Genomic DNA, 23891 nt, shown 5'->3' on the forward strand with positions numbered 1-23891 from the left:
TAAGCTTATATATAATATATAGCTTCTTCTCCGTGCTCTCACGGAAGGCGGTCGAATTTCTTTTTCTTTTATCCCTGTCTTCCTGTCCTGGTCCCCCTCTGTAAGGACAGGTTGATGGTCAGTTTCACTGGTAACAGTGACAATAAAGGGTTCATTCATTCAATATACGAGTTTCACAGTTCACCATACTTTCATTTTGCTTGGTCACTTTGAGATGCTCTGTCTATAAAATGTTTGTGCTGAATCTATACACATTTATTTCTGAGACTCATAATGTCCGTAAGCACACTGGTACATGTTTTAAGATATCACAAATTGACACCAGTTATGATAATGTAGTCACTGGACAGTACAAGGTGGGTTAAATCATAATTTAATCAGATTTTAGTCATGTTGATTTCATTGTCTTGGCTTTGTGACGTCTTCTCTGTTTCCATCTCTATAGCTTTGCTTTCTTTCGCGTCTTTCTCCTTTGTTTCCAGCTCTTCGTTTTGCTTGAACTTGGCTTCAATCTCAGCAGGATTGATGTAGGTGTAGAAATGAGCCATTATCGAGAAGATTATACACACTGCCACTAACAGCGCAGCAAACAGCACATACTCTGCCCACTGTAAAAACAACACACACAAAACCACACATACCCACAGTGTTTAATAATCTTAAAAGTGAGAAACTGAATTATAACTTGCAGTAATTTTCTATTAAATATTACACAGTTGTCATTTAAATGTGATGGTATTTATTTGACTGAATGCAAATACCTTCTGAAGTTGCAAACTCGCAGTTGCCACAATCAGCACAATGATGTTTCCCACAGCCACAGTTAAGAGCCAGCCAGCCTGCAGTACTGCCTTCATGTTGCTAGGGGCCTGGAAAACGAAGGGAATCATTCAGCTTATACTGGATAATGTTTTTTACCTTCAGATTTATTTATTTTTTAACCTCTAAAGCTACTTTGGCTTTTTATCAGCACTATACAAATCAAATTGAATTGAATTTTTCTCTGATACTCAGAACATGTGCTTGGCATATTTACGTACTAGCGGCGACATTTTAATTACAACCTCATTTCAACTCTTTATGGAGACGCCTATATTATCTTGTCACGAATATGTTAATTAGCCAGACTATTATTCAGCAAAAAATGTTATGAGTTTTGGGTGATTTGATTTTGTACCTGTGAGTATGAGAATTCCAGGCCAGTGACAGAGAACACCACTTCTCCTGCAGTGATGAAGAAATACTGAGGGATCTGAAGGGCTATGTGCACAGTATTGGGATGAATATCTTCCACTGTCACTATAGAGCCACCACACTGCACACAGACCAAATATACACCAGTCAGTCTGCACAAATTTGATAACAGGTGGCCCTAGCTATGTTAGTTTCATAATAACTTTTAAGAACCAGTAAGACACGTACATTAGATGTTAGTGAGTAGTTAGATCAATATATATTAATACCTTGTTCTGTCACAATATGTTCATTTCTTACTATATAGGAAAACATTGGGCGTTTTCACATAGTTATTTTCCCAATCCTGTTGAAGTGGAAATGAAAGTGACCTTAGTGCTTCACCACTGGCGTTAATAAGGGACTTCATTTTCTTTCTATACATTTTACCATCAGACCACTTGTTCACGCCACAGCCTTTTCAGAACTCAGGCCCCAGCTGTGTAACTAGGCTGTGAATTATGGAAAATGTCATTAGATATGGTGCAAAAACAGGACTGTACTGAAATATCAGAAGTGTCTGGACAAAGGTAAGTGACGAGGACAAGGAATTTTGTTTTAGCACCTTTTAAAACTAACTTGTGTTACTTAGACCTACTTGTGACGTTCATGTAAGTGGTTGGCCTTGTTAAAATACAGACGTACACACTCCAGCCACTTTAATAGGAACACCTGTATAGCTATTCCACCATGCAATTATCAGAAACCCTTTGAGAGAGGTCAGAAGAAAACAGTCAGCTTGCTCAGAGCTGACGGAAATCTACGATATTTCAAATTACCACTGTTTGCAACCATGGTGAGCAGAAAAGCATCTCAGAATGCACAACATAAACCCTGATGCGCAATCTGAGGTTACAGTGGGCACGGGTTCAACAAAACTGAACAGTTGGAGGTTGTAAAAATGCTGCCTAGTCTTTTGCCAATCTTCAGCTGTGCAGTTTCAGTGAATGATGCTGTTCTTGGCTCCCAGGAGCGGAACATGATTTGGTCTTCTGGTGTTGTAGCCCATTCACCTTCAGGTTCAGCATATTATGCATGTTCAGATACTTTTCTGCTCACTACAGTGGTTATTTGAGTTACTGCAGCCATCCTTTTCGCTAGAACTTCACTGGCTATTCTTCTCTGATCTCTCTCATCAACCAGGCATTCCTGGCCACAGAACTGCTGCTCACAGGATGTTTTTGGCACCATACTGTGTAAACTCTGTGGACTGTTTTGTGTGAGAATCCCAGGAGATCAGCAGTTTTTTTTTTTTTTTTTTTTAAACCAATATTTGAACCAGCCTGTCTGGCAACAAAAACCATGCCATGGTCAGAGTCATCGAGTTAATATTTTTCCTTATTCTCGTGTTTGCTGCAAACATTAACTCATGTTCTTGATCTGTATCTGCAGGAGTTTATGCATTGTGCTGCTCTCACGTGATTGGCTGTCTCTATCAGTCCCTTTGCTTGTGGGTTGTTTTAGAAGGGTCTAAATTTATTTATTGTGTTCACATGCGCACAAAAAAATGCTGAGTTGTTGATCTGAGACCAGTTTGAACGCTAAAAATGGACCAAGTGTGAAAACACTTACAGTGGGGCAAAATAGTATTTAGTCAGCCACCAATTGTGCAAGTTCTCCCACTTAAAAAGATGAGAGAGGCCTGTAATTTTCATCATAGGTACACTTCAACTATGAGAGACAGAATGGGGGGAAAGAATCCAGGAAATCACATTGTAGGATTTTTAATTAATTAATTGGTAAATTCCTCGGTAAAATAAGTATTTGGTCACCTACAAACAAGCAAGATTTCTGGCTCTCACAGACCTGTAACTTCTTTAAGAGGCTCCTCTGTCCTCCACTCGTTACCTGTATTAATGGCACCTGTTTGAACTCGTTATCAGTATAAAAGACACCTGTCCACAACCTCAAACAGTCACACTCCAAACTCCACTATGGCCAAGACCAAAGAGCTGTCAAAGGACACCAGAAACAAAATTGTAGACCTGCACCAGGCTGGGAAGACTGAATCTGCAATAGGTAAGCAGCTTGGTGTGAAGAAATCAACTGTGGGAGCAATTATTAGAAAATGGAAGACATACAAGACCACTGATAATCTCCCTCGATCTGGGGCTCCACGCAAGATCTCACCCCGTGGGGTCAAAATGATCACAAGAACGGTGAGCAAAAATTCCAGAACCACACGGGGGGGCCTAGTGAATGACCTGCAGAGAGCTGGGACCAAAGTAACAAAGGCTACCATCAGTAACGCACTATGCCGCCAGGGACTCAAATCCTGCAGTGCCAGACGTTTCCCCCTGCTTAAGCCAGGCCCGTCTGAAGTTTGCTAGAGAGCATTTGGATGATCCAGAAGAGGATTGGGAGAACGTCATATGGTCAGATGAAACCAAAATAGAACTTTTTGGTAAAAACTCAACTTGTCGTGTTTGGAGGAGAAAGAATGCTGAGTTGCATCCAAAGAACACCATACCTACTGTGAAGCATGGGGGTGGAAACATCATGCTTTGGGGCTGTTTTTCTGCAAAGGAACCAGGACGACTGATCTGTGTAAAGGAAAGAATGAATGGGGCCATGTATCGTGAGATTTTGAGTGAAAACCTCCTTCCATCAGCAAGACCATTGAAGATGAAATGTGGCTGGGTCTTTCAGCATGACAATGATCCCAAACACACCGCCCGGGCAATGAAGGAGTGGCTTCGTAAGAAGCATTTCAAGGTCCTGGAGTGACCTAGCCAGTCTCCAGATCTCAACCCCATAGAAAATCTTTGGAGGGAGTTGAATGTCCGTGTTGCCCAGCGACAGCCCCAAAACATCACTGCTCTAGAGGAGATCTGCATGGAGGAATGGGCCAAAATACCAGCAACAGTGTGTGAAAACCTTGTAAAGACTTACAGAAAACGTTTGACCTCTGTCATTGCCAACAAAGGGTATATAACAAAGTATTGAGATGAACTTTTGTTATTGACCAAATACTTATTTTCCACCATAATTTGCAAATAAATTCTTTAAAAATCAGACAATGTGATTTTCTGGATTTTTTTTTTTCTCATTTTGTCTCTCATAGTTGAAGTGTACCTATGATGAAAATTACAGGCCTCTCTCATCTTTTTAAGTGGGAGAACTTGCACAATTGGTGGCTGACTAAATACTTTTTTGCCCCACTGTATATCCATGGGTCAAGTACAGGGTATACACATTTCAGAGTCACTGAAGAATAACAAACTTGATTGCATACATTTTCAGCCCAGGTGAGTGTGCTGGGGATAAGAAAGGTGTAAGCTCCACAAACTCCAAAGCGTGTTGAGAACTGACACGTTTGCACACCGTCACTGATGGTGAACGTCTGACTGATGAGAGAAAATACCCAGCATGAGACTTCCTGTCTTGATAACATTAAGATTTCTTATATCAATCTTGCAACATCAGAAATAATTGAATAGGTCAACTTACGACCCCCGTGGAACCAGTGTGTTGTTTGAAACATCAGATGGTTTGAGGAGTGCAACATTTGAAACGTTCAGTGCTTTACTCATACCATTTACAAATCTGTTGAAAAGTTAAACAAAAAAAAGAAAAGGAAAAAATAGTAACAACTGAATATAAACATCTGTTGGTTTAGAAAAAATAGCATGGGGCACTATGACAGTAAGCGGTCACATTATATGTAATAGACAAAAAGTGATTGTACAGATAGCTGGAGGTTATGAATAACTTTTTGAAGTAATTTAAGACTCCACTGACCTGACTGCATTGACGTCTGCAGCTGGTTTGTCGGTTAAATCTGGAGCCTGAGAGAGCAGAGCAGAGATTGCTACTTCATTTTTTAACATTTAGAATAAATGTAGAACGTCTCATAATTAAAAGTATCATAATAAAAAAACAATGACTTAATTCTTACCAGATACATGTCATTAGGAAAAGAGGGGATGATGAGGGTCTGACGCTCTCCCTGTTGCAAGGTGAATACTTTGTATGTAGGAATAGTGTTCAAATAAACTGCAATGTGTGGCTTGTCAAAGGTCATGTAGTCCTCAGTGGCCTGTAGTGGACATAAAGAGATGACTTTTGGTCTTTTTTACACACTACATGGCAAAAAAAAAAGTACGTGGACACCCTAGCATCACACCCATATGTGGATCTTACCCAAACTGTTACCGGACGGTTGTAAGGACACAGTTGTATAGGATTCCTTTGTTTGCATTACAATTTCCCTTCACTGGAACTAAGGGGACCAAACCTGTTACGTCATGACAATGCCCTTGTGTACAAAGCAAAGTCTGTGAAGACATGGTTTACCAAGCTTGGAGTGGAAGAACTGAAGTGGTCCGAGCCCTGACTTTCGCTCCACTGAATACCTTTGGGATAAACTGGAACAGCGACTGTGCACCAGGCCTCCTCATGTGACCACAGTGGCTGACCTCACTGACTGGGCAAATCCCCACAGAGTAAAGCCTCACCAGAAGAGTGGAGTAGAGTCTGTTATAATATAAGGAGGACTAATTCTATAATCCTTATGGTTTTGGAATGGGCATACATGTAGTCAGGTGTCCACATACTTTTGGCAGTATACTGTGTGTGTGTGTGTGTGTGTGTGTGTGTGTGTGTGTGTGTGTGTGTGTGCGCGCGTGTTGTACCTGCAGGGATCCAAGCACAAAAGGTGTTTTGGACGTGATGTTGACTTCGAGCTCGGTGCTTCCCAGGTTCACTACCTTTAGCTGACTTTGTGGAAATGTTGGGAAAACTGGCATGGTTTTCTGAATATACAAATAAATCTACATCAGTATATTGAAACACACTAAGCGTTTTCATATACTGTACATCCTATATACTGTTGGCTGCGGTATCTGTGTGTTCCTTGCTGACGATGTGAATCTAAATGAGTGTCAGTTTAACACTCACATCGATCTGAATCTGGACCACAGCTGCACACACAAAAGCCATGGCAACCAAAAACATCCCAACGGTCATTCTCTTCAAAGGGCTGTGGGAAGAGTTCAAACATTTACACTACAGGCCAAAAGCTCAGAAGCAGCAGTAACTTTGTCAGAAAATCTGAAAGTTTTATTTCTTCTTCTTAGAACTAACATTAAAGGACATGGGACATGAAACATAAATGCACGCTATATCAGTTTCTTTCCATTAAAAATATGAATTAATTGCATCAACAAATACAAAATCATCTATTAAATTCAGCAAAATTGTTATATTCGTGATGATTATATGGCATTTCTGCTCAAGCTCCGATATGCATATTTTACAACCGGAAGAGCCGCTGTCACGTGATCATACGTCACAAAAACTTTCGGGCACAGTACAAGCGGGTAGATGAATGGAGAAGTGGATGACAAGAAAATTGTTTTTATAGTCTTTAACATACATTGAACATCATGGTGTATTGTGCTGCTTATGGTTGCAATAATTCCAATGGGAAATGCCTTGGAGCAGAGGTGGGGACTTGAGACTTGGGGACTTGGACTCGAGTCAACTCGAGTCACTGTTTTCATGACTTGTGACTTGACTTGACAAAACATGAAAATACTTGAGACTTGACTCGGACTTGGAAGTTTAAGACTCGGGACTTGACTTGACTTGACACACGATGACTTGAGTGTTATTTACATCGTGTTTTTATTGTGAAAATAAAATGTAATATGCACATACTTCAGTAATTTTGATTGCACTGCCGTTGCGTTGTCACCGCCCTGTCCATCAGGCACGCTCTCTGCGTGGGCTATATACCACGCCCCATGCCACGATGTGTTCACAGATTTCACATCATATCATCATGTCAGGCTACCAGGCCGCCAGAACAATGGTTTGAATGACTACAATTTAGAGAGCACAACTCTGTAACTGAACAGGTGCATTGGATATTTCCCAGTGAGGTAATTTAAAAAGTCTCTGGGTAATTGTTCAAGGAAAGATGAATCCCGCGCACTGTCCTTTCCGTATTGTTCCCGAAACGTTGCGCTTGTGGTAAGGAGGACAGTGCGTTAGCCACGACCGAAACATTGTGAGCAAAGTTCCTGTGGAAAGGAATGCGCGGGATGCATATTTCATTTAACATTTATTTTCGTAACAATCTATTATAGCAGGAACCAAGACTCCCGCGCCAAAGTCGTTCTATATGTCCCCGCTCCGCACAGGCTGAGGCAGCCTCGGAGAGGGAGAGAGCGAGAGAGCACTTTTGCACACACCTCTGTAGCTTGTCATATGGGGTAAGATGATGTCACTTTTGCACGGGCGAACAGGTCTTCTTTTTGAGACCTAAATTATGTCTGACACATTTCTCTATCCTTTGGGTTTTTTTTTTTTTTACTGGCGCAAACATACATCGAAGTCACTTCAGGTTTCTCCACGTGTATCTTATTAATAATAATCATCTCATCTGACGTGATTAGAGATTGGAGGAGCTCATGCCCCTGTTAACCCAAGGTGTCGTCCTACCCTCTTTTAACTACGCACATAACAGAATGCCAATTCTCTGTTTATTTTTCTTGTTGGCTGATGACAATGTGAGAAACTTAGTTGGCTTTCAATCTTGCAATCAATTTTGCCATCAATAAATAACTTTGACATTATTACTGTTTTGTTTTATTCCATGATGTATTTTACAGAACATGAGTATTTGTGAAAATGCAAATATTTAACAGGTTGGGCACATGTGCCAGGGATGTTTACTGACATTTACTTATGTATTGCCTTTTCAATGTATTAAATTCATATTCTGCTGCTAAAATTACGCCAATACGCCTAAGGTGACTTGACTTGGACTTGACATAGCCTGTGACTTGACTTGACTTGACTTGACATAGCCTGTGACTTGACTTGACTTGCCCAAGACAAAAAAGACTTGGGACTTACTTGGGACTTGAAGGTTAAGACTTGAGACTTACTTGAGACTTGCACATGTGTGACTTGGTCCCATCTCTGCCCTGGAGTAAGTTTTTTTGCATTCCCCAAGGACCCGAAGCTGAGGAAAGTGTGGGCTCACTACTGCCGTAGAAAAAACTTTGCACCTACTGTTTCCCATAAACTGTGTTCGGACCATTTCACTGAGGATTCTTTCAACATTAATACTCAGGTACTGAGCGATATTAATTGCCAAGCCAAATTTAAGAGGCCGTATAGCTGGGTTCATGGAGGCAGTGATAGCGCCATAATATACAGGGCCTAACATTCCTACAACTGTAGAGACAGTCAAGAAATCCTGTAACATTAATGGACATTTAAATAAATGTTATGTTGGTAAGTTTGTTTAACTTTTCTTAATTTTCATCTCTTTCGCCAAATGGCGTAGTGTTGTTGGCTGTGTGATGGCGTTTCGCCATTTTGAATGTTTTCATCTCGGACTCTGGAAGCATTGTATCTCAATCAATCTCGAAAAATATCAGCAAAAAAAACCTAGCTTGCAACGGACTTTAGCTAGATCTATGATGAACTTTCAGTGTATGATACAAAAATAATACTTCTTTCAACAGATCATTAGCCTTTGAGCAGAATTGTTTTTAACTTACCAGGAAGTGTTATCGAGCCGACCGCTTTCAGTTTCATGGGGATTGAATGAACCCTCACTCTCAGAATCATCTGACCCATTAGAGTAAAGACAAGATCCATGTTCATGTGAATTTCCAGCTATCGGTTCGAATTGATAGGGTCTAACTTCACATCTCTGTGAAACATCGTGAATGTCACTGTCGATGGTGTCCATTTCGGTAACCTGTTTACATTAGATTCCCAAGCGCTGGCTCCTTGGAAAGTTTTTGTGACGTCACGGGTCACGTGATCACCTAGCTAATTAACGAATCATTGTTTTACGCTGATGTATAAAAAAGTTGAATAATGTGATGATTTTCACATTTTTGACGCTCTGCAGTGATTTAGATGGCATTTATGTCCTTTATACATAATTATACCCAGAAAAAAATCCATGTCCCATGTCCTTTAATGTGTTTGACAGTAATATTCATAGACCAAAAGGGTTTGACTAAACGAACTGCAACAATATTGTACACCTAACTCATCTCATTTCATTATCTCTAGCCGCTTTATCCTTCTACAGCAGGGGTGGCCAACCAGTTGGAGACCAAGAGCCACATTTTTTACTGTATTACCGCAAAGAACCACATCATACACATGGGCACATCACCCATCCCTTCCTCTCTCTCTCTCTCACACACACACACACACACACACACACACACACACCTCTGCTCAGCCAGATTAATAGTAAATGTCACACACCAACATATTTACTCCTACAGTACTAAGACCACAGGCTGAGGCCAGTCATTTTTAACAATGAACATTGTGTGCACTTACTATGCATGCTGCTTAGTGGGACTCATGGCATTACCAAAAAAAAGCCACACCATACACATGACCACACATGTGTACCATACATGTGACCCCCCTTGCTCTCTCTCTCCCTCACAGACACACACGCTCAAACACGCACCTCTGCTCAGCCAGATTAATAGTAAATGTCACACGCCAACATGAGAGAAATTTACTCCTTCAGTCAGTACTAATGCCACAGGCCAGTCATTTACAGCAATCAATATTGTGTGCACTTACTATGCATGTTGCTTAGTGGGACTTCTGACATTCCTTGCCTTGAACAATCCTCTTCAAATCTGGCTTGTATTCCGTCGTTGCCACTCGAAGCAGTTCTTTCACATGGGTGTCAGTCAGAACAGAACGATGCTTTGACTTCACGTGTTTCATGGTAGAAAACACAGACTCGCAGACGTAATGTTGACCCAAACATTGACAGTATCTTAAGCACAGCCTGTTTCACATTCGGGTATTTTTCCAATGGCACACTTTTCCAAAACTCAATGGTGCCTTCCCTCAAAACAGGTTTCAGTTGGTCTTCCTCACGAAGATCGATCATCTCCAACTCAGCCGCAGCCTCATCTGTGACAAGCGGGGCTTTCAAACAGTCCATCTCCGCATTGAATGGGTCGATGAGGAACGTAACCTGTGGCCTTTTCAGTTGTATATCACGGAACCGGGTTACAAAGCTTTCGTGCAGGTTTTCAATTAGTGTTGCATATCTGGCTCCTTGCTTATTCAGGGAGGCGGGAAGCTTTGAAATGAGCTAATGACGACGGACATATAAGGCAGAATGGCTTGCCGTTACGTTCAACAAAAAAGTATAAACTCTCCCACTCTGTTAAAAATGTCCTATGTTCGTCTTCATATTTTCGTTTTGCTGTGCATTTTTTCATTGCCATTTTGAGAGGCTACTTGACACAAGACACACCTTGCCCAAAAACTTAGCGATTATCTCACGCACATGCGCATTTGACATGACCTGAAAATACCGTAATGTACCCAAGCAAAGCGAAGATGCATTTGACGAAAATACCATACTGAACTCAAGCAAAGCGCACACGCACATAAAAAAAACACAAACACAAACTTCGATATGAACATAAGAGCCGCATGACACCGGGCAAAGAGCCGCATGCGAGCCGCGGGTTGGCCACCCAAGTTCTACAGGGTCGCAGGCAAGCTGGAGCCTATCCCAGCTGACTACGGGCGAAAGGCGGGGTACACCCTGGACAAGTCGCCAACACCTAACTGATTCCTGATTTATTTTTCCTTAAAGTGCATATCCTGAACCAATTTCGTGTTTTTTTTTATATGAAAGTATGTCCCTTTACACACTCATCCAGAAGGGTAATTTTGCACAAGGCCATCTGTCTACAGCAGAAAAAAATAAAATAACAAAACACGTCTGGAAAAATCCCAAGGGAGTCTGGAGCCAGAATCGTGACGTCACCTGCGGAAGCGCCAGCAGGCTGCGCGAACTTTGCATGGTTTCAGTGCACAGCCTGTGTAGACCAAGCGCTCCCATTTCTCTCTCATTGTCCGGTCTTTTGGGAAACGATGAGTACTAATCCCATCAAGATTGGTGTTGCTACACCCTCCTACGATACATCTGTTAACCATTTTAATAATTACGCGATAATGTTGAAGAAATTTACAGAAAACCACCAGGTCATTTTCTCATAAACAAACCAGCGCTGACGTAGGATTCAGAGGGAGGCGTCCTGCACGTGATGTCATGAAAATCAATGTTTGCTGGGAAATCCAAATGCCAAGTTTTTTCAGAGGTGGACCAATTTGCCTCAAATGGCTTGATTTCAACTGAATTTTTCTGGTATTGCACAAGGTAAAAAAATTGCAGAGAATGCAAAATGTGACAGATGTTCGACCAATGTTTAAGATAAAATAGGAGAATTACATTGATCTTGCTCCTGAATTTACTCGTGATATGCACTTTAAATTCTACATTCATCAAAACTACTGTACCTCTGACATACATGCTCAGCTTCTCCTCAAGTCTTAATTAATTGAACCTACGTGTTAAATGAAGGGTTTGTAAATAATTTTAAAATGGTTCATCCATCCATCCATCCATCCATCCATCATCTGTAGCCGCTTATCCTGTGCAGGGTTGCAGGCAAGCTAGAGCCTATCCCAGCTGACTACAGGCGAGAGGCGGGGTACACCCTGGACAAGTCGCCAGGTCATCGCAGGGCTGACACACAGAGACAAACAACCATTCACATTCACACCTACAGTCAATTTAGAGCCACCAGTTAGCCTAACCTGCATGTCTTTGGACCATGGGGGAAACTGGAGCACCCGGAGGAAACTCACGCGGACACGGGGAGAACATGCAAACTCCACACAGAAAGGCCCTCGCCAGCCACTGGGCTCAAACCCAGAACCTTCTTGCTGTGAGGTGACAATGCTAACCACTACACCATTGTGCCTCCCCAAAATGGTTCATATTAACTGTTAATGTTAACTTTTGTTTTTAACACAGACTGAAAAGTATTTTACATATAATACACTCAGAGTTCATTGTATTGTCTCTGAGGTGGAACCTTTAAAAGTTCTGAATACACAACACTACAACAGAAGATTTCCTTTCCAGAAAAGTAAACCACTGACTATAATACAACCCCTTTTTTAATAGTGTACATTACAGTAACAGTGCATCATTACAATAAATGGAATGTTTGAAATTTTTTGAAGGAAAGAAATTGTTTGGTTAAACCAAATAATTATTTAAAATATAATTATAAAAATATCTGGTTATTGATTTAACCTAAGAAGACTTTAGGATCTAAGTGAAACCTTTGTGTTAAATTCATTTATTAATTCTATCCTTATTACGGTTTTGGTGGATCCAGTGGCTATCTGGAGAACACTGTGTGTGAGGCGGGAATACACACTGGATGGGGCACCAGTACATTGTCGGGCACCATGTACACACACTTTAGCACACCAAGAGGTAATTTAGAGTCGCCAATCCATCTACTGCCATTTCTTTTTTTTGGATGTGGGGGGAAAAAAACAGAGACTCAGGAAGAATCCCACACTATTTCAGAAAACTGTCAACGTCCTGAGGTTGGACCAGGAATCCTGGAGCTGTGAAGCAGCAATGCTCCCCATTGCACCACCATCCCACACAAGTATATTTTATTTACTTAAAAAACACACGCACACACACAATTTTGCATTCTGCAATCAGTGTAAAAGTAAGTGTATCCTGGAGTTCACTATTTTCAAGTTTGAAGAAGGGGCTCTTACGTGAAATTGAAGCCACACTTTTTGATGAGGAAATACACAACTCTGTTCATGATGGGCACCAGGGTAAGAATCAAAATGGCATTCATTATCTGCACAAGACAAAAAAAATTCAACATGTGTTCAAAGAAACATTCAACAAATGTATTCGGGTCTGATACAGAAATCATCACTCACTTGCATCTGATCTGGCTGCAGAACCAGTGTTCCCTGTAGACATGAAAAGCAATAAAACTTCATCATTAAATGTTATTAAAAGTAGTAATAAATAAGTAATAAATATTAATAAATGAAAGAGGGAGGTCCATTCAATTCTCTGAATTTATACCCTGAATTTGGAGTATTTAGTTAAACAACTTACAAAGGTCCCGTCCATTGTGGTTGCTTGGAAGGTCCAACGGGAGCCCTGTAACCAAATCAAAACAGTCCTTAATTTCTGAGGCCTTTAAGCATGATAGAGAATTGGCTGTTTAATACACTTATCACTGGCATGGATTGGGGGGGGGGGGGGGGGGGGCGCATACCCCTTGTCAAAAAAAAAAAGTTTTAATACATGCACTGCAAAAAATAAAAATCTTAGGAAGTTTATTTGCCTATTTTCAAGTCAAAACATCTAGCCACCCTTATTATAAGACATAATTGCCCAACAAGCAAAATCTCATTTAGCTAGAAAGGCTAGTTTTTAGACAGTCCATCTTGAAAATCTTGTATAGACAAAATGTCTTGAAAAAGTCTTATTTGGAGCACCTTTGAAAATAAAACAAGTTTTTTTTTAAAACAAGTAAGTACATTTTGGGGGGCGGCACGGTGGTGTAGTGGTTAGCGCTGTCGCCTCACAGCAAGAAGGTCCTGGGTTCGAGCCCCGGGGCCGGCAAGGGCCTTTCTGTGCGGAGTTTGCATGTTCTCCCCGTGTCCGCGTGGGTTTCCTCCGGGTGCTCCGGTTTCCCCCACAGTCCAAAGACATGCAGGTTAGGTTAACTGGTGACTCTAAATTGACCGTAGGTGTGAATGTGAGTGTGAATGGTTGTCTGTGTCTATGTGTCAGCCCTGTGATGACCTGGCGACTTGTCCAGGGTGTACCCTGCCTTTCGCCCGTAGTCAGTTGGGATAGGCTCCAGCTTGCCTGCGACCCTGTAGAAGGATAAAGCGGCTAGAGATAATGAGATGAGATGAGATGAAGTACATTTTGGACATTTGTCAAATGCGGTTCATCTTGTTTCAAGAAAAAAAAACAAAGTATGCTTGTTTTGGGAATAAATGAACTTTACTGAAATCTTTGAATCTTTCAACTCCACCTTACATATCCTAAGTTTACTGCAACTGTTTTCTCAGTCATTCAGAGTGAGCTCCTTCTAGATGCTGTACAGACTCTAGACCAGACAAGTGCCTTCAAAAAGGCTATGAGTGAGTGGAGGGCGTTTTAGTGAGGTCTTTTTGGAATGCTGTGACTTAAGTTCAGTGGGGTTTTTTTTGTTTGTTTGGGGGGTTTTTTGTGCCTGATCTTGTAAACCCCTCGTACACTGCACTGTTGCTTTGGCGTTGTGTAAGCACTGTAAGTCAAAATGCGTAGACTTTTTATTATTATTATTTTTTTGGTGCCTGAGGTCCTGGGGAAGTGGAATCTTAAGAGATGTTTTAATGTTTGAATGTTGAAATGGGAAAAAAAAATAAACTTGTTGCAATGCTACAGGTGTCGTCAACTTGATTCAAGATAGTCTCTGGTCTCATATCTAGAGTATTTTATGAATTACAGGTCACAAAAGGAGAATCTTTTAAGCTAGCAATGCTTAATTGTAGAATTTAACAATCCTAATATTAGTATATTTATCTTAAATTCAGTTTTTACTGCTAAGACTTTGTCATGGGTGGCGGCACGGTGGTGTAGTGGTTAGCGCTGTCGCCTCACAGCAAGAAGGTCCTGGGTTCGAGCCCCGGGGCCGGCGAGGGCCTTTCTGTGTGGAGTTTGCATGTTCTCCCCGTGTCCGCGTGGGTTTCCTCCGGGTGCTCCGGTTTCCCCCACAGTCCAAAGACATGCAGGTTAGGTTAACTGGTGACTCTAAATTGACCGTAGGTGTGAATGTGAGTGTGAATGGTTGTCTGTGTCTATGTGTCAGCCCTGTGATGACCTGGCGACTTGTCCAGGGTCTACCCCGCCTTTCGCCTGTAGTCAGTTGGGATAGGCTCCAGCTTGCCTGCGACCCTGTAGAAGGAAAAAGCGGCTAGAGATAATGAGATGAGATGAGACTTTGTCATGAATTTAAGTGAAATACCCTTAAAATGAAATAAATAAAAATGACTTTAATGGCTAAATGTGAGAACGATCTTGTTATAAGAACTATTTTGATTATTTTGAGTTAATCAGATCTCACATAATAAGTTCCCCAATCTAATTTTGGAATTATTTCTTCTAAAAACAGGTTAGATTTTTCATCTTACTTAAGGAACTCTTACCAAGTCAAATTTGACTAGTTCCACTGGCAGATTTTTTTCACCTGATTCAAGCAAATATGCTTTGTTTTAATCTTTTATTTCTTATTTTTGAAAGGCCATTTCTTTCAGTGTGGCTACTTGGAATTGTGACTTGATTGTATTGCAGATGCCCACCGTTTTTTAATTAATAAGGTTTAAAAAAATAAACAAAATAAACCATTATGTGGGATTGAGCTGAAGAATTTATGGTATAAATGTATATTTAACAGTAAGTCCAAGCCTAGGGTTTTTTTGCTCGTGACACAAATGCAGTGAAACATGAGCTTGGCGAGTCCTATTGGATTTTAACAGGGCGTGGGAACTTCATGCATCTACCATATAACAACATACTGTATTCCTGGACTGCACTGCAGACTACATGAGCCATCCTTTTATATTTATGGTATAGTTATCATGCATGTTCACAAGCCAAAATGACAAGATGCTGCAGCAGGCTTTCTGCGTACACACACTTGTCGGCTGTCCGGTTACTGCTCGTATTCATTAATAGGGTATCCCTGTACTCACTATACCCTGTGTATGTACATGGGACACATGCCGTTTTGGGGGTGAGCCTCACTTTGATTTTTTACGACGGCAACTGGATAGGTCTGTGAGAGATGTTGATTTTTGCAATGGCTCTGAAGAAAATCTGCTTGAAATCCTCAGAGTCTTGGGAACTAAGACTTATTAGGACTTGTTCACATGCAACTCACACAATCATTGTATCGTTATCTCAGTCTGTTAGACTCAGGAGCTCAAATTGCAGTTACTAACTTAGTATTATTATTTGTATTACATGCAACTCCTGCAGTCTTTGTTTATAGTTATCTCGGTATTAAGCTCTGTCTTAAGTGGCCACTTAGATTCCCTCAGTTTTCCTGGGTATATTCACTGTCTTATATATACACTGAATGTCCTGAGCAGGAGCTCAGATTGCAGTTACTAAAATAAAAATAATTTATTGATATCAAGTGTTTTGTGGTCAGTGTACTACACTGTAGTGTCATGTGGTCATGCATTATATGACGATGCAACTTTCATAAATATGACCATATATCAGTTGTAATTATGTTCTATGCATATACCTGCAACTCTGACAGTATCATTTTCAGTGGCGAATAAAATGGTTTTGAAAGTTCTTACTTTTAAAACATTTTTGATAAGGTAATTTTATTTAAGAGATTTCATTTACAATATGTGTCTGACAGCTCAAAATGCATCTCCGGACATTTAAAAACTGCAGGGCTTCCAGGGGTCTCTGACGGCCCCCGGACCCCTGGCCTTACTGGGTTGATGCCCCCTTCTAATTTTCCTAGATTCACCCCTGTATCATTATAGCCAGAAATGGAAAAAGTACCCAAATTCTCTATCGAAGTAAAAATGCAATTACTCATGTAAAGAAATAATACTCTTTTTGAAGTACAGCATCAAATTCTTCTTTCAAGATGAAGTAGAAAAAAGTATCAACTCGTAGATTTACTTAAAGTACAATAAAGATTCACAAAAGGAGAAAAAAAAGCCTCAAATCACACACTAACTACCAAGAATTTTATTCCTAACCTCTCAAATGTTAGCTAGCATCATATTCACTCAATACAAACGAGCTGAATGCTAACAGTTAGCTGTAACAATACAAACTGCTTCGATAAATGCAAAGTGTATGTAGTAAACAGACAGGTTGCCGTGATGGGGATTGGGTCTCATTCTTTCTGTTAAATGTTAAATCTTAGGAATTTAGAAATCATCTTGTGATTTTACAAATATATGATTATCGAGGGGCGGCACGGTGGTGTAGTGGTTAGCGCTGTCGCCTCACAGCAAGAAGGTCCGGGTTCGAGCCCCGTGGCCGGCGAGGGCCTTTCTGTGCGGAGTTTGCATGTTCTCCCCGTGTCCGCGTGGGTTTCCTCCGGGTGCTCCGGTTTCCCCCACAGTCCAAAGACATGCAGGTTAGGTTAACTAGTGACTCTAAATTGACCGTAGGTGTGAGTGGTTGTCTGTGTCTCTGTGTCGGCCCTGTGATGACCTGGCGACTTGTCCAGGGTGTACCCCGCCTTTCGCCTGTAGTCAGCTGGGATAGGCTCCAGCTTGCCAGCGACCCTGTAGAAGGATAAAGCGGCTAGACATAATGAGATGAGATGATTATCGAGAAATGCAGTGAGTAGAAAGTAGATTTTACTTTTGATATGTGGTCAAAGGTATTAGGGAAAAGAAAAACTCAAGTAAATACTTCAAAAACATATTTAAGTACGGTAACACACATCAATTTAATGTGTAAGTAACGTTGAAGTGTTACCTTTTGGTCAAACAGGGTCCAGAACAATGGGAGAGGGATGTAGAGCAAGAGCACTTTGAGCACCATCTTAATTTGAGCAATGAGGAGTTTCTGTAGCACACAGGACAGAGTAAAGTGTCACACAATGTTGCATGTATATGATGAAGTGGTCGGTAACTATACAAGTGTTTTATAAGTAAGGAACAACATAATGGGACATGCAATGACAAGGTGGGATTATGTGGAAGGTTGTTACCACCATGTTGATTATTTTCCTATAACAGCATGTCCTGAAGTGTTTGTGTCTTTTACCTCAGCAGTTTGCTAATGATCACAGTAACTTCTTTATTAATTTAGGAACAATGTCATAGTATCAATCAATTGATAGTTATGTTTAATGATGTAAAATGTCCATGAAATAAGTTAGTTCCTGTTATCACTAACAGCGTTAAACAGTTGTTCTAGCCTGCTACCGCAAAGCCCTCGATCCTGAAGACTTTCCTGTGTCAGAGAACAAAGTTACAGCTTTACCACTGTGTGGCAGCGGGGGCGTGGTCAAGCTTCGGTCTGTGAATGGAGGGTGGAGTCAGGGAAGGTAAGTGGCAGAATCACTGCACCTGACGGGAATTACCCTGTGTTTGTGTGTCTTCCCCAGTGACCGCACCCTATAAGAGGAGAAGGAGAACGGAGGAAGGGAGCTACTCCCCAACCCAGAGACATTTGTGCGTGCGTGTGTGTATGTGTAGTTAAGGCTGAAAAGCTAAAATAAACGGGCTTTTGAGAACTCAGTTCTGGCCTGCCGTGCTTCTGTGCTCCACCCACCTAGAACACTTGCTACAGTGGTGCCGAAACCCGGGACGGCGCGCAGGAGAGAACAGCCCCATGGAGTCCTCCCCCTTCAAGGACCTGATCCATGCCCTCGCCATGGCCCAACAGAGCCAACACCAGGCGCTGGTCACCCTCCGGGAAGAACAGGAGCAAAGGTTCGAGGCCCTGGTGCTGGCACAGCAGGAAGATCACCAGGCGTTCCGGCACGTACTTGCGTCGGCGGGGTCCACCACCTGCACCGCCGCGGGCCCTTCCCACCTCACCCTAACGAAGATGGGCCTGCACGACGACCCCAAGGCCTTCCTCACTCTCTTTGAGCAGGCAGCAGAGGTGTGGGGTTGGCCAGTGGAACAGCGCGCGGCGCGCCTCCTCCCCCTGCTCACGGGCGAGGCGCAGCTGGCTACGCTACAGCTCCCTCCGACAGCTGGCTGGTCTACGCGGACCTCCGCTGGGCCGTCCTCCAGAGCGTGGGTCGCACCCCGGAGCAGCAGTGGCAGCGCTTCTGCGCGCTGCGCCTGGAGGAGGTCAGCCGGCCGTTCGCGTTTGGCCAGCAACTCCGGGACGCCTGCCACCGGTGGCTGAGGGCCGACAACTGCGACGCTGAGGAGATCATCGATCTGGTGGCACTGGAGCAGTTTGTCGCTCGACTTCCAGAAGGAACCGTGGAGTGGGTCCAGTGCCATCGCCCGGCGTCGCTGGATCAGGCCATTGAGCTGGCGGAGGACCATATGGCGGCCGTTCCAATGGCAGGACAGCGTGTCTCCCCTTCTCCCCTCCCCTCTCCCTCACTCTCCCCTTCTGTTCCTCTCCCTCACCCCATTCCCCCACCGCGGAGGCAGGGGCCGGCTCCACCCCAGCCGGCCCGCCGCACCCGCGGTGTCCTACTGTTTCCTACTTCCGTGTCTGTGTCTTCCCCCCCCTCAGGTGAGTGATATCCGGAACACCGGTGCAGAGAGAGAGCCTGGGTCGGTGTGCTGGCGCTGTAGGGAGCCGGGGCACCTCCAGCATCAGTGCTCGGCGATGGAGGTGGGCGCGGTGGTCCGGATCCCCGACGCGCCAGGAACTGCCCTCGATCGGGCTGGAGCGTATCGCATACCGGTGAGTATCCAAGGGGATACGTATCAGGCTTTGGTGGACCCCGGCTGTAATCAGACCTCAATCCACCAAAGCCTGGTGCAAAACGAGGCATTGGGGAGAGCACAATTGGTGAAGGTGTTGTGTGTGTGCACGGGGATGTTCACAACTACCCTTTGGTGTCAGTCCACATTCTGTTTCGAGGGGAGAAATTTAGAGTCAAGGTGGCGGTTAATCCTCGCCTCACCCACTCGATAATTTTGGGGACTGATTGGCCGGGATTTCGGGATTTAATAACGCACTTAGTGAAGAGTGGGTCCTGCTGTAGTTTAGCAGGGGGAGGTCCCGGAGTGGCTTTGGCGGGAGCAGCTGTCACAACCGTCTACGTCATCACCGCGTCAGAGCGAGGAGCCGCTGGCTCCTCCTCCCTCTCTCAGGGAATCCCTCGCGGATTTTCCATTAGAGCAATCGTGAGACGAGTCTCTGCAGCATGCGTTTGACCAAGTGAGAGTAATCAATGGTCAAACGCTCCAGCCAAACGCCACCCCATCCTTCCCCTATTTTTCCATTATTAAGGATAGGTTATACCGAGTGATGCAGGACACTCAAACTAAGGAACAAATAACCCAACTTTTGATCCCAAAGAGCTGCCGGGAATTGGTATTCCAGGTGGCTCACCAGAGGTGGGTTGTAACGCACTACATTTACTCCGTTACATTTACTTGAGTAACTTTTTGGATGAATTGTACTTGTAAGAGTAGTTTTAATACAGCATACTTTTTACTTTTACTTGAGTATATTTGTGAAGAAGAAGCGGTACCAATGTACTCCGTTACATTGGGCTATATTCTGCTCATTACTCGCTACTTTATTTTTATTTTTATTGATCCGTGCGATGCGTGGTCTGTTTGTTTATGTTTTGTCGAGACTTCCAGCAGGGGCTCTGTCACATGACAGCATCTCACCGATCACATGTAGCAGCCAGAGCCATAGTGGGAGGAGCTATGGTTTAACTCCGTTTCGCCAATCAAACAGAGCCAAGCCGCCACGTGCGCCCGCACACAAAATTCCCGCGGCAAGACCAGTCCAGGTGGAAAAGCGCACGGAAGCAGAAGAAAAATGGCAGAGACAGCGGCCAACGTTTCTCATCAAGCTGAAGAGGCACACCCCTGGCCACACATACAAACCATGTTCACTCTCCAAACAACAAAAAATAATAGTTATGTTATGCGGTGTCACATGTGTCTCCCCAAACCAGTGGACGTTTCAGCTTATAAAAACTCAACGCCGAATTTGAGGAAACACAATGCGGTAAGTAGGCTATGTGCTTTTGGCTGTCTTCGTAGGCAGACGTTAGCCCTGTTGTAACATCATAAATAACTGTAAAATACATTGTTTTGTGGAAATGTATTGATGCACTGCGGCCTCAGACAGCAAGATAACACACACACACACACACCACAGAACCAAGAAATAAAACTACAAAAAATCTTCCTAACAGTCACTTTTTATTGATGTGAAACCAAAAAATGCTCATGAAAATAAGGTTGCTTGCCTAATGTCAGCTCCTCAATAGCGTTACAGTTGTACACGGCTCTGGCCAAAAACTGGGAATGGAAGACTGGTGAAAACTTACTAAATCACAAAACGCATAACATATCGTTTGTGAAATCTCCATTTTTCAAGCTACTGTATTTGTTGTGGATTAGAGGGATTTGTGAAGACTTTAGGTGTTTTTTTCTGTGAGATTTGTTTTATTACAAATCTCACAGAAAAACACGCTGAACACGTGAACACGCTGAGAGTGAAAGCGGGCTGAGAGGCTGCGCGAGAACACGCTGAGAGCGAGAGCGGGCTGAGACATATGTAATATGTCTTTTCAATCTGGTAAATTTCCAAACAACATGAAAATAGCTAAAGTTATACCTTTATATAAATGTGGAGATAGACACCATTACACAAATTACAGGCCAGTTTCTTTACTCTCTCAGTTCTCCAAGATCCTCGAAAAACTGTTCACAGCAAAACTAGACAACTTCATTGAAAAATATAAACTTTTAGCTGACAGTCAATACGGATTCCGGAAAGACAGATCAACAACCCTGGCATTAATGGAACTTATCGAGAAAATCACAAATGGTATAGACAATAAAAAACATGTTATGGGAATTTTCATAGATCTAAAGAAAGCATTTGATACAATAAATCACGACATTCTATTCAAAAAATTAGAGAGGTATGGTATCAGAGGGGTTGGTTTGGACTGGGTGAGGAGCTACTTAAGTAACAGGCAACAATTTGTAAAAATTGTAGATCACACATCTGAGTATTTGACCATAACATGTGGAGTACCGCAAGGGTCTGTCTTAGGTCCTAAACTGTTTATATTGTACATTAATGATTTATGTAATGTATCAAGTATAATGAAATGCATATTATTTGCTGATGATACAAACACCTTTTGCGCCGGGGACAATGCACAGCAGCTTATGGAAACAATCACAACCGAAATGAATAAATTAAAAAGGTGGTTTAACGTAAACAAATTGTCATTGAATTTGAGTAAAACAAAGATTATGTTATTTGGAAAATATAAGTCGAACCCTCAAGTTGAATTGAAAATTGACAACATAACCATAGAAAGAGTGTATGAAATAAAATTTCTGGGTGTGATCGTTGATCATAAAGTCTGCTGGAAACCGCATATTAATCATGTTAAAGCAAAAATAGCAAAGATTACTGCAATTTTGGGGAAATCAAGACACATTCTGGACTATAAATCACTACATACTCTGTATAATGCACTCATACTTCCATGTCTGAGCTACTGTGTGGAGATATGGGGTAATACCTACAAATCTAACCTGCAGCCGTTATGCACATTACAAAAAAGAGCAATAAGAATTGTCAATAATACGGGATATCTTGAGCATACAAATGCATTATTCGTAAAAGCACACACTCTGAAATTCACTGATCTGGTTAAACACAAGACTGCACATATTATGTATAAAGCAAGACAACCTTCTTCCGGGTGAGGTACAAAATACGTTTATGGAAAGGCAGGGTGAGTATAACCTGAGAGGGGAAATGAATTTTAAGAGAGTAAATGTTAGAACAACTATGAAAAGTATGTGCATAACAGTCTGTGGGGTGAAAATGTGGAATGGTCTGGAAAATGAACTCAAAAATAGCACCAACATAAAACTGTTTAAAAAATTATATAAAAACGTTAATAAAAATATATGAGAATGAGGACAGGCAGACTATATAGGTGATGATGAAATTGAGAGTAAGTCTGTGACTGGTCTTCTTGTATTTAGTGTATAGTTATAGGTATGTGTATATGTATCTACTGTATATATGTATTGTATGTGTGTCTATGTGCATAACATAAGTATCTGTATATATGATTTGATTTGGTCGATATTATACCATGTCGGTATGTTTTGGTATGTTGGTATGTTTTCTTTTTTGTTTATTGCTTTTGTTTTCTTTTGTATATATAGTTTATTATGGTGGAAAGTGACATTTGATTAGCGGTGGTATAGAGGGTCAGGATTGGATAAGTTATTACTTCTTCCTAATCCTTTCTGAACATTGTTATGTTATTGCCTTGTGGCTATGCTATTCTGTTTGTTTATGATGATGTTTTGATTATTGTATTTTTTATTTAAATTTGTATTTTTATATTATTTTATTGTTCAGAATAAAGTAATCAATCAATCAATCAATCAATCAATCAATCAGTCAATCAGTCAATCAATTATTTGTCTACAAGTGCTTGTTCACAAAAGGAAGGGCATTAGCTTTTTAGCTTGACCACTTGCTAGCAATCCCCACCACCACCCAGCCAAGCTGGGCACTGGCAGCTAGTTAGCAACCTTTTTGCTTGTTACGTCCACTTGCTAACTCCTCTGCGAGATGGATCCAGTAAACAACTTTTTGGGAGATGAAAGGATTAACATCGTTGATCGCATCTTACAGGATTATTTCCAGTATTTTTCATATGAGGAGATATTACGTGTGATGTTCAGCTGCTGTTAAAGCTGAACAGTCACTTCACGGAGTGAATGTGCACACACACACACACAGTGTTATGGTTTATGTGCAGACTGCCTTTTTCTTCTTTTTCTTTGTAACCTCTACCCATTGTTTTATTATGTTACTTTGTAAAGAATTAATTAATTAATTAATTAATTAATTAATTAATTAATATTGAATTTATTATTGTTTTCACCTATTCACGGCTAAAAGGTCACAGCTTCACAGTGCAAAATTGAGAGCCAGCTGCTGTTAAAGCTGAACAGTCACTTCACGGAGTGAACATGCACACACACAGTGTTATGGTTTATGTGCAGACTGCCTTGAGCTTCTTGTTGTTATTGTTAATACACAGAAC

General features: G+C 41.9%; 1 protein-coding gene across 1 annotated transcript in view; it reads right to left on the reverse strand.

The window, feature by feature from the left end:
* Positions 1 to 377: 377 nt before the first annotated feature.
* The window catches only part of LOC132891929 (solute carrier family 15 member 1-like), a 44190-nt gene continuing 20676 nt past the window's right edge, over positions 378 to 23891 (reverse strand). The window contains exons 9-21 of the mRNA XM_060930064.1: positions 17609 to 17698; positions 13205 to 13249; positions 13021 to 13053; positions 12847 to 12935; positions 6133 to 6214; positions 5868 to 5987; positions 5132 to 5272; positions 4975 to 5021; positions 4684 to 4779; positions 4469 to 4580; positions 1178 to 1315; positions 762 to 869; positions 378 to 608 (exon numbers count right to left, since the gene is read on the reverse strand). Of these exons, the coding sequence (XP_060786047.1) occupies positions 378 to 608; positions 762 to 869; positions 1178 to 1315; positions 4469 to 4580; positions 4684 to 4779; positions 4975 to 5021; positions 5132 to 5272; positions 5868 to 5987; positions 6133 to 6214; positions 12847 to 12935; positions 13021 to 13053; positions 13205 to 13249; positions 17609 to 17698 (1332 nt within the window). The remainder of the gene's footprint in view (positions 609 to 761; positions 870 to 1177; positions 1316 to 4468; positions 4581 to 4683; positions 4780 to 4974; positions 5022 to 5131; positions 5273 to 5867; positions 5988 to 6132; positions 6215 to 12846; positions 12936 to 13020; positions 13054 to 13204; positions 13250 to 17608; positions 17699 to 23891) is intronic.

This window comes from Neoarius graeffei, chromosome 9 (genome assembly GCF_027579695.1).
Source record: "Neoarius graeffei isolate fNeoGra1 chromosome 9, fNeoGra1.pri, whole genome shotgun sequence".
NCBI lineage: Eukaryota > Metazoa > Chordata > Actinopteri > Siluriformes > Ariidae > Neoarius > Neoarius graeffei.